We start from the raw sequence: 14,626 nt of genomic DNA, 5'->3' as shown, positions 1-14,626 counted from the left end.
TTTTCGATGATCAGCCATGATCATATTGAATGGCGGTGCTAGCTCGAAGGGCCGAATGGCCGACTCATGCACATATTTTCTATGTTTCGATGTTATTTTGTAGAAGTTACCTAAAAAAGGAGAATTCAATATTCATACTGTTAAGTTGTAAGTACCCAAACAAAATATGAGGTGCTGTTCCTCCAGTTTGCCTGTGGTCTCACTCTGGCAATGGAGGCGGCCCAGGGCAGAAGAGTTTTCCCCTGGCTGTTTTTGATGGATCTTGCAATCTAGTTGTGCTCTCGCTCCCTCTCTCCCCCCTCCCCCCCAGATGCACCAAGGATAGTGTTTTACTGGTCCTAGCTTTTCAGCCCACCAATCCCCGCATCCAACACATCCTCCGACATTTCCATCATTTCCCACGTGATCCCACCACGAGTCACATTTTTCCATCTCCACCTTCCACAGATACCGCTCCTCCACAACTCCTTGGTTCACATCCCTTCCCACCCAAACCACCCCCTCCCCAAGTACATTCCCCTGCAACCGCAGGAGATGTAACACCTATCCTTGTACTTCCTCCCACAATTCCATCCAGGGACCCCAGCAGTCCTTCCAGCTGAGATAGTATATTAAAACCTCCCTTCCCCTCCACCCTCTTCTCCCCAACACTGCCCTCCCCTTTTTTCCCCCCAACAATCCCCTCCCCCATTTTTTCCCCCACCCCTCTCTTCCCCTCAACCCTGGCTGACCTTGCACTGGTTTCTCCCCTCCCCAACCCGCTCTACCAAATGACTTTCAACAAGCTTTACAGTTCCCAACTATATATTTCTTTTGGGCTCATACCTGCTTCTATCCAACAAACTGCATATCCAGGAACCCCTTTGGCTGAGGACATCTGCTGCCAGCTGTGATATTTGGCCCCCCTCTTCTTTCCCTTTTTCCCCACTCCCACCCTAGTCAGAAGTCCTGACCCGAAACATCACCTATCCATTTTCTCCAGTGATGCTGCCTGATCTGCTGACTTAGTCTAGCATTTTGTGTCTAACTTACATATAATTCATCTTTGTGTATTTTTTTCATTCCACAAGCTTCAAAAATAGACTGAAATGGATACATGGCAGTAAATGCAAGATTATTATGTGATGCAGTGCCAGCATTTGAAACATATATGCTATCAATAAAGTCTTGAAGACCAGGCCCACACCATAAAGCCACCAACAAACGTTTCACGTCAAATGCAGTCACTTCTACAACTTACCATACTGGTAACTTGGACAAGTCCTAGTGGTATGTGAAAGATGTGAATGAAGAAAACATGATATAATCAAAGATAGAAATAAAGTAGATCTTGAGATTCATAACATTTCTAACAGTCTGGCATTTCAACCATATCTGCGCCCTTACTTCAACCAGGACAATTTTGTCTAATTTGACTTGTCTACCATTTCCCTCTATGCCTTGTGGATTTTTTTTGCCTCAAGTATGCAGTCGCATAGCTATACAGCACAGAAACAAACCCTTCAACCCGCCTTCAACAACCGACCAAGCTGGCATACCGGGCTAGTCCCATTAGCCTGCATCTGGCCGATAACCCTCTAAACCTGTCATATCCACGCCCCCAAATGTCTTTGAAAAGTCATAATTCAATCTGCTTCTATAGTTTCCTCTGGCAATTCATTCCAGATATGGATTACCCTTCAACATCCTGGCAACATCCTGGCAAAAAGGGAGACACAAAATGCTGGAGTAACTCAGCGGGACTGGCAGCTTCTCTGGAGAGAAGGAATGGGTGACGTTTCGAGTCGAGACCCTTCTTCAGACTGAAACGTCACCCGTTCCTTCTTTCCAGAGATGCTGCCTGTCCCGCTTAGTTACTCCAGCATTTTGAGTCTATCTTCGGTTTAAACCAGTATCTGCAGTTCCTTCCGACACATTTTAGATCCCATGTGTTTTAACCTTCTGGACCATCCCACCATGCAGGTCAACTTGATCATTAATACAGATTGTACATTGTTGAGGTCTCAACCACTCCACAAGTTATAGGTTGTCAACTTGAATGTGACACTTGTGTGTGGTCTGATAACAACAATTAACCCCTATTTTGCTACCAGATTGTTCTACTAATTAAGGAAGGAACCAACAATCATTACCAAGTCTGGCTAATGTGTTTTCCAGTCTTGCACTAAACTTTCTCTACTTTCAGGGCTTTTACATTCTATCTTGTCAATGCAAACCACATTCCAAGAAAACATATGTTATTTCTTCAGATCATTTCTAACAAATAATAAACATACTTCCACTGGGTTAAAATATATATTTTATAAATCACCCTATAGAAGCTAAAAAAGACAATGGTCAAATATAATTAAACCACATCACTAGAAAAAAAAAACCCATAGCTACCTTAAACACCTGCATGTGCTGCAACTCTGCATTCTTAATTATGACCCGATGTTTTTAAAGTCAATTTGACCAGATTTGAAACATATTTCACAATTTAAAAAATTAAAAATATCCCCAATTTCTTGTGCACAATACCTTAAGCTGCTTAATCTTTTGAGCAAGCAAGATCTCAGACTGACTCTTGAGGAGTTCAAACTCTTCTTGAAATTGTAGCAGTTGCTGTGATCTCTCTTTTTCAACGTTGAATTGCAGATCCTGCTGTACTATTTGTATTTCTGATTTGCCCGCATGATTCTAACATACAAAAATATAAGCAATAATGAGTACAAAAAGCTTTTGAACTAAAAAGGCATCAAAATTAAATTTCAAAACCATAAGATATTGCAAACTACTATGACACCACACAAAATTATCCAGAAATATATTAGTTGTTTTACACCAATTGGACGGATTTGGGATCAATTCAAATAAAATTCTGCTATTGTTAAATTCATCAGAAAAATTAAATCCAGAACCTATAACTAACTTGATTGCGTTTTAAGGAGGTTAATGAAGATAGGGTGGTGGATGTTTTTATACATGGATTTTAGTAAAGTTTTTGACGAGGTACCTCATGGTAGGCTGATCTAGAGAATTGGGATAAATGGGATTCACGATGACCTGGTCGTATGGGTTCAAAAAAGACAAAGGGTTGTGGTGGAAGGTAGTTATTCTGGCTCATAGACTGTGACTAGTGGAGTTCGCAGGGATCTGTGCTGGAACCTCAAAGGTATTTATTCACAAAATGCTGGAGTAACTCAGCAGGTCAGGAACCTGTGCTGGAACCTCTGCTGTTTGTGCCACATATAAATGACCTAGACGTAAATATAGATGGGATGATGTGCATGTTTAATGACGACACCAAAATTGGAAGAGTTGCAGACAGGGAGAATGCTGTCAGGTGATACAGCGGGATATAGATCAGCTGCGGAAATGGGCGGAAAAATGGCAGATGGAATTTAACCCGACCAAGTGTGAGGTGTTGCACTTTGGAAAGTTGACTAAGGAGAGGATATACAGTTAATGGCAAAACCCTTAACAACAATGATGTGTAGAGGGATCTTAGAGTCCAAGTTCACAGCTCACTAAAGGTGGCAGCACAAGTAGATAGGGGGGTAAAGAAGGTATATGGTAAGTTTGCCTTCATTGTTAGAGGCATTGAATATAAGAGTCGGGAAGTTCATAGGACTATGGTTAGACTGCATTTGGAATACTGCATGCAGTTCTGGTTACCCCATTATGGAAAAGATGCAAAGGCTTTGGAAAGGGTGCACGGGAGGTTTACCAGAATGCCGCCGGGATTAGAGGGTTTCAGCGACACGGAGAGGTTGGATAATCGGATTGTTTTCTCTGGAACGTCAGAGATTGAGGAGAAATTTGATAGAAGTGAATAAAATTATGACAGGCATAGATAGGGTAGACAGTCAAAGCCTTTTTCCCAGCATAGCTCTCAGGTGAAAGAGTGAAAGTTTAATGGAGATGTGTGGGGCAAGTTTTTTCTTACACAGTGGTAGGGCTTGGAATGCATTACCAGGGGTGGTGGTGGAGGCAGACACGATAGTGGTTTATTTAAGAGGCTTTAGATGGGCACATGGAAGTGCAGGGCACAGAGGATCACGTACAAGCAGTTGAGATCAATTTAACTAGGCATCAACATGCACATTGTGGGCCGAAGATCCCATTCCTATGTAGACTGTTCCATGTTTTGTGGCAGCGCCACTCTCCCTTGGAGGTCGCTCTGATCCTTTAACTGGCTGACAGGCCAGGAGAGGTGAATTCCCAGCATTATTGCAATTGGTTGGCCACTTGAACCATCCCAGCCTACTCCCTTTCATACCCAGGCTTTTAAGCCAGAGAGTCTTGGAAGAACGGAGCGAGGAAGGGAGATAAAGTGGGCTGCCTCCATCCTAGTCGTGTTCCCAGGGCCGGATTAACATCGTAGCAAAGTAGCATTTGCTACGGGCCCCGTGCTTTCGAGGGCCCTGCCGCCAAATGCTTGAAATCAGCATCCCTAACTGCTTGAAATCGGCATCCCTAACTGCTTGAAATCAGCAGGGACGCTGTGTTGTGCGCGCCGCTCCCCAACCGCCGCGGTTTGAATGTATTGGCGGGGCTGTGTGGACCAATGGGCAGCCGGTGCGTCACCGCCCCGCTCCTCCGGTGGCGGCCCCTCAGGTCGGGAGGTGGGTTGCTGCACGGCCTCCGTTGGGGGCTCCCGGAGGTCACAACAAGGTGTGGTGGTGGTCAGCGAGGTCTTGAAATCCCGGGTTTGGGCTGACTCAGTGTGGAGTTCGGCAGAAATGCTGCGGGGAAAAGCTCAGCGGGTCAGAAAGAGAAACAGAGTTAATGTTTCGAGTTGGCGACCGGTCGTCATTCCCAAATCGCTTTAAGTCGGATAGTGGAGCATTGTGACTCCTTGTGTAAAGGTCGGAAGATGGTTTCTAAAGTACAAGTGGGGATCTCTGCAGAGAATGGGAAGGAAATACATCACGCCCTTGCATTGGGTGGCGATTGCAATGAGGGCGAGTGTGGCCAGCGCCTGCTCCATGTGTATGGTGGCGCTGGAGACATCAAGGGCTGTTCTCTCGGTGTTGGTGCCGGTTGCACACCATGTTCCCATTGGGGCGGCTCGGCCTCCTGGTGGCCGGGCCTCGCTCTCTTGCGAGCCGGGCTCGCCCGCTTCGACCCCGGGCTCCACCAGCACCGTGTGCAGGTTTGGCGGGGACACTGCCTTAGTCTGTGGCTTATGGGGAGGGGAAAGGAATCGGGGGGCCAGGCGGCTTCCCGCCCACCCAACCAACCAACCAAACATGCCCTCCAGGGCAGCAGAGTCTGGCTTAGTTTGCCGGCTGCTGCGAGGAACCTGCGATTGGTGTCGGGGAATGGCTCGGTTTCTGACTGTTTTTTGTGGATTGGACGAATTCCCGCGGGTTTGGGCAGCTTGAGTGGATTGTGGCCCGCTGCGTGACTTGGAGGCACCGGTTTAATGTTGCTCCCTCAGAGGGAGTGGCATTGAATCGGTGCTTCCGGGTCACGCAGCGGGTTGCAGTCCACTTGGATTGCTTGAACATGCGGGAATTCGTGCAATCCATGGGGAGTGGTGAGGGACTGGGTCATTCTTTGACGCTGGTCGTGGGTTCCCCATTGTAGCCGGTGGACCGAGCGGACTCTGCTGTCTTGGAGGGCATGTTTGGTTGGTTTGTTGGGTGGGCAGGAAGTCGCCGGGATTTTTGATTCCTTTCCCCTCCCCAGAGCTTGCAGGCTGGGGCAGCGTCCTTGCTAAACCTGCACACAATGCCGGTGGAGTTTGTGGCTGAAGTGGGCGAGCCCGGCTCATGGGAGAGGGAGGCGCCGGCCATTGGAAGGAAGGCTCCCGGAAGGAAGGCTGGCCAGGCTCCCCAATGGGAACATGGTGTGCAACATGGGTTGTTGACACTGGGAGAGCTGCCCTTGGTGTCTCCAGTGCCATTGTATGTATTGAGCGGGCGCTGGCCGCATTCGCTCGCACTGCGGTCGCCGCCCAATGCAGGGGCGTGATGTGTTTCCTGCCCATACTCTGCAGAAATCCCGCGGCATTTCTGTTGAATTTTGCACTGAGTTGACCCAAGCCTGTGCATTTGAACCCTAGATTTTGGGACCTCGCTGATCGTTGCTGTATTTTGTTGCGATTTCTGGGATCCCCTAACCTAGGTTGCGTAGCAACCCGCATCCTGGCCCAGGCGGCCACCATTGGTGTAGCGGGGGCACGTGGCGACTGGCTGGGTGAGGTCACGTGGGGCGCGGGCAGTGACGTCACCTTGTCCCGTATTTAAGGCTCCTTTATAACTTATGCTATGGGCCCCGCACTAACTTAATCCGGCCCTGCAGTTCCCCCGTCGCAGCTACTGGGACAGACCTGAGACCACCAGCGCCACCATGCGGTTAAAACTGGACTGCTGTGAAGAGCCCCAGGCAGCCAGTACCTCCACCCGAGGCTAAATCTGAGTGACCGGGGCAAGCCTGAGATGCCAGCACCTCTTCCTGCCCCAAACAACAAGGTATTGCGCCCACGCACACGCAGAGGCACAGACTGGCCGCCAGAATAATATAGAGACTGCCAACATCAGCTCTCCAAGCCCGAAGCTGAGCTGCCAAGAAGAAACCTGCACTGTCAGCCATGCCTTTTGTGGCAAGGGTGAACTGCTAGAAGAAGCTTGTGATCACCATGCCGCCTTCTCTGAAGACCAGGACTAAGCTACTGGGACAAGCCTGAGATCGCCAACTTCATCGCACATGTGCTTTGACGGCAAGGAACAGTGCCCCCCGGCAGTCCTGGACTTTCTTGCCACGGTAAATAGAATTTAAAAAGTGTGCTTCACCCCATTGTGAGTGTTTGTGTGGTCACTGTCAAATTGTAGCATCGTCCCTGACACCACAATCTAAAATAAGTTACCATCTTCTGAATTATTGCTGACACTGGAGTCTTAACCGATTATTGAAAATAGAAAAAAAAGTGCATATGCTGGAAATCTGAAATAAAAATGGAAAATGTGGAAAATACTGTGGGCAAGAAAGAATGAACATTTCTGGTCAATGCCTTTCATTAAAATGGGAAGCATGGGAAAGAAAAGGTATTTTTAAGCTGCAGAGAGGGGGAAGAAATAAAGGGAATGCCTATTTATTGTTAAGGCTGGGGCTCCCCATTCAAATTAATGGAACAAACAACATTATGGTTGGTCATTAACAGAAGTAAACAATCCGTGGAATGAGATGCACAACTACTAACCTGTTCTTGCATTTGATTTTGCATTTGAATCTGCTTCAGCTCTTCACCGAGCTTCCGTACATATTCCTCTTTCTGTTTCTCCAGTTCTGCAGATTGCAGAATATGAAGCTCCTTGAGCTGCTTATGTTGATCTTCAAGGCGAAGTACCTCATCCCTAATCACATCCAAACGCTTCTGATGCTCCTGCTCCAATGAAATTTTCTGGTTGTTTACAGCTGTCTCCAAATCTGCCTGAAGTTGTAAAGAACACAATAAGAATAATCAAAGTCCCTACTTTAAAAGTGATACATCAAGCCACTCATTCACATTTATGTCACGTTGCAAATTTAATGACAATTTCAGAAATACAAATTAAAGGCAATTTGCAGCATCTGAATTTCTCTCCAGTGCCCAGAAAATCCACTGGAATGTGAATGCAGTGCAACTATTTTACACAAAGTGCAGGAGTAACTCAGCTGGTCAAGTAGCACCTCTGGAGAACTTGAATGAGTGATGTTTTGGGTTGGGACCCTTCTTTAGACTGATTGCCTAGTAGAGGCAGTTCTTTAGACCGAGTATGGGAGAAGAAGGTTGGAAGAGAGGTGGGGGCAGAACAAACCTTGGCAAGTGATAGATGGATACAGGTGAGGGAAGATTTTGATTGGCAGATGGGCAAACAAAGGCCAGAAATGGAAAGAAGACAAATGGCTGTAAGATAAGGAAAGAAATGGTGAAAAATGTGAAGCCAAAGGAAGGAGAAAGGGAGGTAGGGAGAATTAGGCGCTCATGCAGGAGGAGCACAGGGAAGAGGAATGGGGAAGGGAGGAGTGTTTTTGGTAAGTTACTGAAAATTGGAGATGTAGCTCACAACACAACAATTCTCCAATTTTGGGAAACTTACCAATACCTCCCCCCCCCCCTTTTTACCCCCCTCTCTTCCTCATACCCCATCTGGATGCACACCCATTTCTTCCACCATCCTGCCCCATCCCTTTCCTTTTCCCAACTCCAACCTATGTCCCTTACTCTGGTTTCGCATTTCGTGCCTCTTCTTATCCCACAGCCTTTTGTCTTCTGCTTGCTTCTGACATTGGTCCACGCAGCTCCCCCGCCCCCCCCCCCCACCTCTCTTCCAGCTTTCTCCCCCTACTATAATCAGTCTGAAGGGTCCTAACCCAAACCATCACTATCCATGTTCTCCAGAGATGCTGCCTGACCAGCAGAGTTTCTCTAGCACTTTGTCTTTTTGTAAGGCTCTATCTGCAGTACCTTGGGGTTGCACTCTATAAGTAGAATTTTCTTTTCCTCATTCAGTTCTTAGAAACTTAACAGAATCGCAGATAAAAAGCAGAGAAGCAGGACTAAGCATTGCTGCTCTTTCAAGGGCCTAAAGTCATAGCAAAAGGCTGCTTGACTTTTTTAAACTGTACGTTTGTATAATTCCATGATTTGTAGATTTTGGAATTTACACTTGGGAAATAGCAACACAAAGTGCCTGCAGTAATGTGGTTTCCATAAATCAGAGGTAGATTTATATTGCTTTAGGATAACAATGATGTTTATAATATGCAAATAATACTAAGGTCTCCATACTTCTGAAAATTCGGAGGGGTTCTGCTTTTCCATTGATTTAGGATATATTTTTTTTTTTTTAAAGAGGATTAAAGTGCAAAAACATTCTGTCTCAATAGCAAAATCTTTAATTAAGACTTTAACATATTGCAGTTCACAACTGGTATAAAGGAACATTTAATGCAATTATTAACTGTTATTTAAAGTAACTAACTTTAATTCATAAGTGTAACAAACCTTATGAATTTGCTCCAGTTCTGCAGCCATGGCTTTGAATTTTTCCATATGAATGGCAGTCAATTCCTTTCGGAGCTGCTCTTGAGCGTTAATCAGCTCAGTCTCGCGTTCAGCTTTCAACTGATTCATTTCCATAAGTCGTTTGTCTGTGCTATCTCTGTTAAATCTCTCTAATTCCTCCCGACAGGTTTTCATCTCTTCCTTCAAGCTCTGGATCTTAGATTTGGATTTACATGTAACATCCTCAAGCTCTGCCACGTGCTTCAGTTTTAGGTTTTCCAAAGCTACCAACTTTGCATTCTCTAAAGCTTCCATTTCAGCTTGATGCTTTGTGCACATCTCAGCTTTCAAATCTTCAACTTGATTTTGGTGATTTTCTATCAGGTGCTGATGTTGATTTTCTAACTCCTCTGCGTGTCTCACCTTCAACTCCTGGAGAAGGATCTCTTGTTCAGACATAAATTTGTCCATCATGTGCCTGTGTTCTTCCATGAACCTAAAGTTAATATAAATACAAAATCAAAACTGGTATAAAAGATCTATTATAAAAATTACATTTGCTTCAATATTTTTTTAAGAGTTACATAACTCCAATAAATGACATTTACAGTAAAAGACATCACAATAAAAATGCTGGCAGATGAAAAGGCAACACAAAAATCATGGATTCTGCTGAAACCATAAACAGTATACTTTTTAGGAAAGGAGAACATAAAGATCATTGAGAAACTAGCTTCTGGACTCAAAATAGACTATTATACATCAAATCAGACAGGACTACGAATAACAGGACCTCTGTACATCAATGCTGTTAATGATTATGCCATTAACTGCAAGTTTTCCCCTTACATTTGAGCTCAAAGTGTGACAGTTCTGGATTAAACGCCATCTATCAACGCTCCGCCCATATCTGCAACTAATCTATAACCCGCTGGATCATTTGTCAACCATCTTCACTGTCCGCAACTCCACTTATTTCTGACATCTCCAAACTTACCAACCAACCCATTTATATTTCCGTCCAAGTAATACGTGCAACACCCCCCCCCCCCCCTCTCCCTGGAACTGAAAATTACCCCATTTTGTCTGGATTACAAATAGTGAATTGATTGTTTGGAAATATTAAAATGGTATTCGTACTTAACTCAGGTAATTAAGGGAATTCCATTCTCTATACTTAGATTTTTTATCTTGCTTTATTTTGTTTCAGATAAAATATATTTAATAAAGTTCGGAACTATTTCTTGTGTTAACAGAAGTGGGCTTAATAGATCAAATGGCCTTTCTCCTGCTTTCAGATTCTTTGAATAACCTGAATCCCTTGAATCCAATCTCAGATTATCCTGTACTATTTGATGTTCAATAGTTCTAATTGCCTCTTGTCATTGAAAGCATTTCAGTTATTAGACAGTGTGATTTGTGTGAAATTTACTCACTCTCCCTCTGATCATATGGATTTCTCCCAGGTACTCCAATTTTCTCCAACATCCCAAAGACATGATGGTAAGTTAATTGGCTATTGTAAACTGCTCAGCGTGTTAGTCGATGGCAGGAGAATCATGGTGAATGATAGGTAGACACAAAATGCTGGAGTAACTCAGCAGGACAGGCAGCATCTCTGGAGAGAAGGAATGGGTGACGTTTCAGGTCGAGACCCTTCTTTAGACTCTGAAGTCCGAAGAAGGGTCTCGACCTGAAACTCTGAAGAGTCTGAAGAAGGATCTCGACCTGAAAAGTCACCCATTCCTTCTCTCCAGAGATGCTGCCTGTCCCGCTGAGTTACTCCAGTATTTTGTGTCTACCTTCGATTTAAACCAGCATCTGCAGTTCTTTCCTACACATGGTGAATGATAGCCACACGTGTGAATATGCCACAGGGAAGTACATACAGGAATAGGATTGATCTTAGAGCTGGCATAGAATTGATGGACCAAATGGCTGCCTATATCATAAGCAACAGAAATTATTTTACCATGAGCAGAATAAGAACAGGGTGAAGGTAGATGTACAATAGAAAATAATCCTTCACTTTTTTCTTGTAACAATCTATTATTTACGCTAAGGTATGTTACACATTACCGTCTAATACTCAAGTCCCACTGACCTATTCTGTGCCTCAAGAATTTTCAGAGCTGACTGATCCTGTACACTGATGTGGAGTTTCTCAAGCTCCTTTGCCATCAGAGACTTGGCCAAGGCAAGTTCAGCATCAAATTGTGCTTGAATTTTCTGACGAATCACCACTATCTCTGGCAACTGTTCATTTGCCAAGCTATCTTGGATCTGTAGCAAGTGGCTCTTTTCTTCCTTCAGCTGTATCTCGAGTTTAGAAATTGTGGCCCTCTGTGCTTCTTGAATTTGATTCATCTCTGCACTTTTCTTGTCAAACTCCTGTTTCAGTGCTTGTCTTTCCACCTCAAACTCATTGGCGAGCTCCTCGTGCAAGGCTGATAGTTTCCTTTCAGTGCTGACTTTTAGTTCTTCTTTCAGAATTGTCAGCTCCCGTTCTTTATCCATTGTACATTCCTGCATTTTAGCCATAACCTCCTCTCTGCCAGCCTGAAGCTTACGACTGGTTTCTTCCAGTAACTGTGCTTTATGCTACAGACAACAAAAACGGAAATAATAAATGAATTAGTTCATACTATAACATGAAGAAGACGCAGGCATATTTCACAAGTTCTTACACCACAATCATTATAATGGCTTTTGTGGAGGCAGTGAAGAAAACCTTCTTAAGTGGACGTCCTAAATATAGATTACTGTTGAACCAATGATGGAAAGTACATCCCAAGCATTGTCTTATTCATTCTTTGAAAATGTTTAATTGTTGACTTCCCCTATAAACTACTGATCCATCATTGCTACCTTTTAAATCTCACCTTAGGGCAAGCCAGAGATACAAGAAACTGCAATGCCAGAATCCTGAGCAAAACACAAAGTGTTGGAGGAACTCAACGGGTCAGGCTCTATCTGTGGAGGGAATGAGTCTGCAATGATATCTGACCATTCCCTCCACAGATGCTGCCTGACCAATGAGTTTTTAAGATAAACTAGTTTGACAGCAGAATGACAAAAAAGCAGCCTTATTCATGATGCCAAAGTAGAGATGATCGAACGCTTCAAGTTCCTAGGAGTAATTCACACCAGTAATTTGTCCTGGGCCAGCTAAATCAAAGCAATGGCACATTAATGCCTCTACTTCCTTAGAAGGCTTGGAAAGTTCGGCATGTCCTCAACAACCCTCACCAGCATCGACAGATACACCTTAGAAAACATTTTATCGGGATGCATCACAGCTTGGATTGGAAACAGTACCATACAAGAAATTGCAGAGAGTTGTGGACGTAGCCCAGATCATCACGCAAACCAACCTCCCTTTCATTGACTCCATCTACACTTCACACTGCCCTGGCAAGGCCACCAGCATAATTAAGCACCAGTCTCACCCCGGTCACTCCCTCTTCTCCACTCGCCCATCAGGCAAGAGATTCAGAAGCTTGAAAACATAACTCCAGATTCAGGGACAGTTTCTTCCCAGCTGTAATCAGGTAACTGAACGGTCCTCTCATCAGCTTGAGCACTGCCCTGACCTCCCATCAACCTCATTGGAGACCTTTGAACTATCTTTAATCGGACTTTATCTTGCACTAAGTGTTGTACCCTTTAGCTGTACACTCTGGATGATTTGATTGTAAACATGCATCGTCTTTTCTTTGACTGGATAGCACACAAACAAAACCTTTTCACTGTATCTCAGTGCACATGACAATAATAAACTAAACTGGACAGATTATTGTTGTTATTATTGAAACTAATCGAGTCAGGAAAGGCAGCCTATACTCAGGAAAATAGAATTTCTAATAACTCAAATTTTCACTCTAACAAAGGAGAAATAACTGGAGGAGGAAACATGTGTATACCTGCTTTAGTTCCTGTATTCTTTTCTCATGCTGCTCAGTGAGCTGCATTATGGCCATTGCATGATCCCTCTTTAAACATTCAATCTCCTCCTGTAGACAAGCAATTCTCTCTCTTTCAGAGTCTTTCTCAGCAAGCTTTTGAGTCTTCTCCTCCTCCAAATGACGGAGCCGCTCATTAACCTGCACCTCCACCTCTTGAGCAGTTTGTTGTGCACACCTGAGCCGTAACCTGGCAATCTCTTTAAAAGGAAAACACAGTTTGCATTTAACAAATTATCACACAAGAGTAAAATTAACATTGAGTACTTTAAAAAATAATCAGCTTTAAAGCTGTGGGCATTTATAGGCTTATAATGGCCTGTTTTCAGGTTTGTCATTTGCCGACCCCCCCCCAGATTTGACGACAAGGCTATCGAGAAAGAAAGATAAATTTTCATTGCAAGTGTCTCTGACATGCCTTCTTTCTTCTGGGGAGGGGGGAGGGAGAGGGGGAGGGGATTTCCACACCCACTCTCCTCCCAAATAAAGTATAGATATAAATCCGTCTTCTATCTCATCACTGCCCATACTCAATGGATCATCTTTTTCGCTTCAACAATCTTCCACCAGACATATCTGACCCTTCCCTCTCAGCGTTTCTTTGTGACTAGTCCACACTTTCTTCCCCATCAACCACTCTTCTTACAGAACCCACCCATGCAACAATAGGAAATGTAACGTGTCCTTTTACCCCTTCCTTCCCATTACCCAGGTGCAAATTGTCTTTCCAGGAGAAGCAATAATTAAGTTGCATGTCTTCCAATTTATGTATTGCATTGATGTTCACAAAGTGATCTCTATACTCAGAATAGAGATTGGATAACACTGCAAAGCACCCGTGACCTTTGAGGCAACCAGAAACTAACGGTTGCCCTAATGCTTTAGTTCGCCACAGAACTTGCATCTGACCCCCATCAGTAGCCTCCTGCAACTATTATTATGAGGCCCAAGGCAAGCTTGAGGAACAATACCGTGGCTATTATAGAAAGGTTATTGAACAGAAATACTTTTTACAACACAAAGAAAAAATTGTTTTGTTTTGTTTTTTCTATTTTGCTTTTTCCTTACACATCCTAACTTTCTTGGTATTGAATAAAAGAACAATGGTTATAAAATGTATGACTAAGTTATGAAGAAAGTTTAATTTAAAAAACTGCACATACCTAATTTAATTGAAGACATACTTGCTCCAGTGGTCTTCAACAGCAAATCACAACGGTCCATGTCCCCCCCCATCCCTACTCCCCCCCCCCCCCAATACCCCTCCCCCCTCCCCTTCCCCCCTCCCACCCACCCCTCCCTCCCCCTCCCACCCACCCCTTCCAAATCCACTCCCCCTACCCCACCCTTCCCAACCCCCACTCTCCCCCTCCCTTCCTCCACCCCCCCGACCCCCACTCCCTCCTCCCACTCCCCTGCCCCCCCCCCCGCCCCTCTCAACATCAACGGGCCTCACACTCCACAGCGAGGCGAGGCCAGCAGCGAGGCGAGGCGGGGCCAGCGGTGAGGCGAGGCGGGGCCAGCGGCGAGGCCGGGCCAGCGAATAGGCGAGGCCGGGCCAGCAAATAGGCAAGGCCGGGCGAGAGGCGAGAGGCGAGGTGAGGCCAGGCTAGCGGCGAGGCGAGGCGAGTACAGTGGCGAGGCCGGGCCAGCGGCGAGGCGAGACCAGAGGCGACGCGAGCGGTGA

At 45.0% G+C, this 14,626-nt stretch overlaps 1 protein-coding gene across 9 annotated transcripts in view; it reads right to left on the bottom strand.

Annotated features, from left to right (window-relative positions):
• Positions 1-14,626, bottom strand: part of pcnt (pericentrin) — a 194,484-nt gene that overhangs the window by 97,829 nt on the left and 82,029 nt on the right. For all 9 annotated transcript variants that reach the window (XM_078403749.1, XM_078403752.1, XM_078403754.1 and 6 more), the window contains 5 exons: positions 12,901-13,139; positions 11,082-11,578; positions 8,978-9,473; positions 7,190-7,420; positions 2,521-2,679 (listed from right to left, as the gene is read on the bottom strand). In XM_078403749.1, coding sequence (XP_078259875.1) covers positions 2,521-2,679; positions 7,190-7,420; positions 8,978-9,473; positions 11,082-11,578; positions 12,901-13,139 — 1,622 coding nt within the window. The remainder of the gene's footprint in view (positions 1-2,520; positions 2,680-7,189; positions 7,421-8,977; positions 9,474-11,081; positions 11,579-12,900; positions 13,140-14,626) is intronic.

This window comes from Rhinoraja longicauda, chromosome 8 (genome assembly GCF_053455715.1).
Source record: "Rhinoraja longicauda isolate Sanriku21f chromosome 8, sRhiLon1.1, whole genome shotgun sequence".
Classification (NCBI taxonomy): domain Eukaryota; kingdom Metazoa; phylum Chordata; class Chondrichthyes; order Rajiformes; family Arhynchobatidae; genus Rhinoraja; species Rhinoraja longicauda.
The sequence above is the reverse complement of the archived record's forward strand: the minus strand, read 5'-3'. Positions and strand labels throughout refer to the sequence as shown.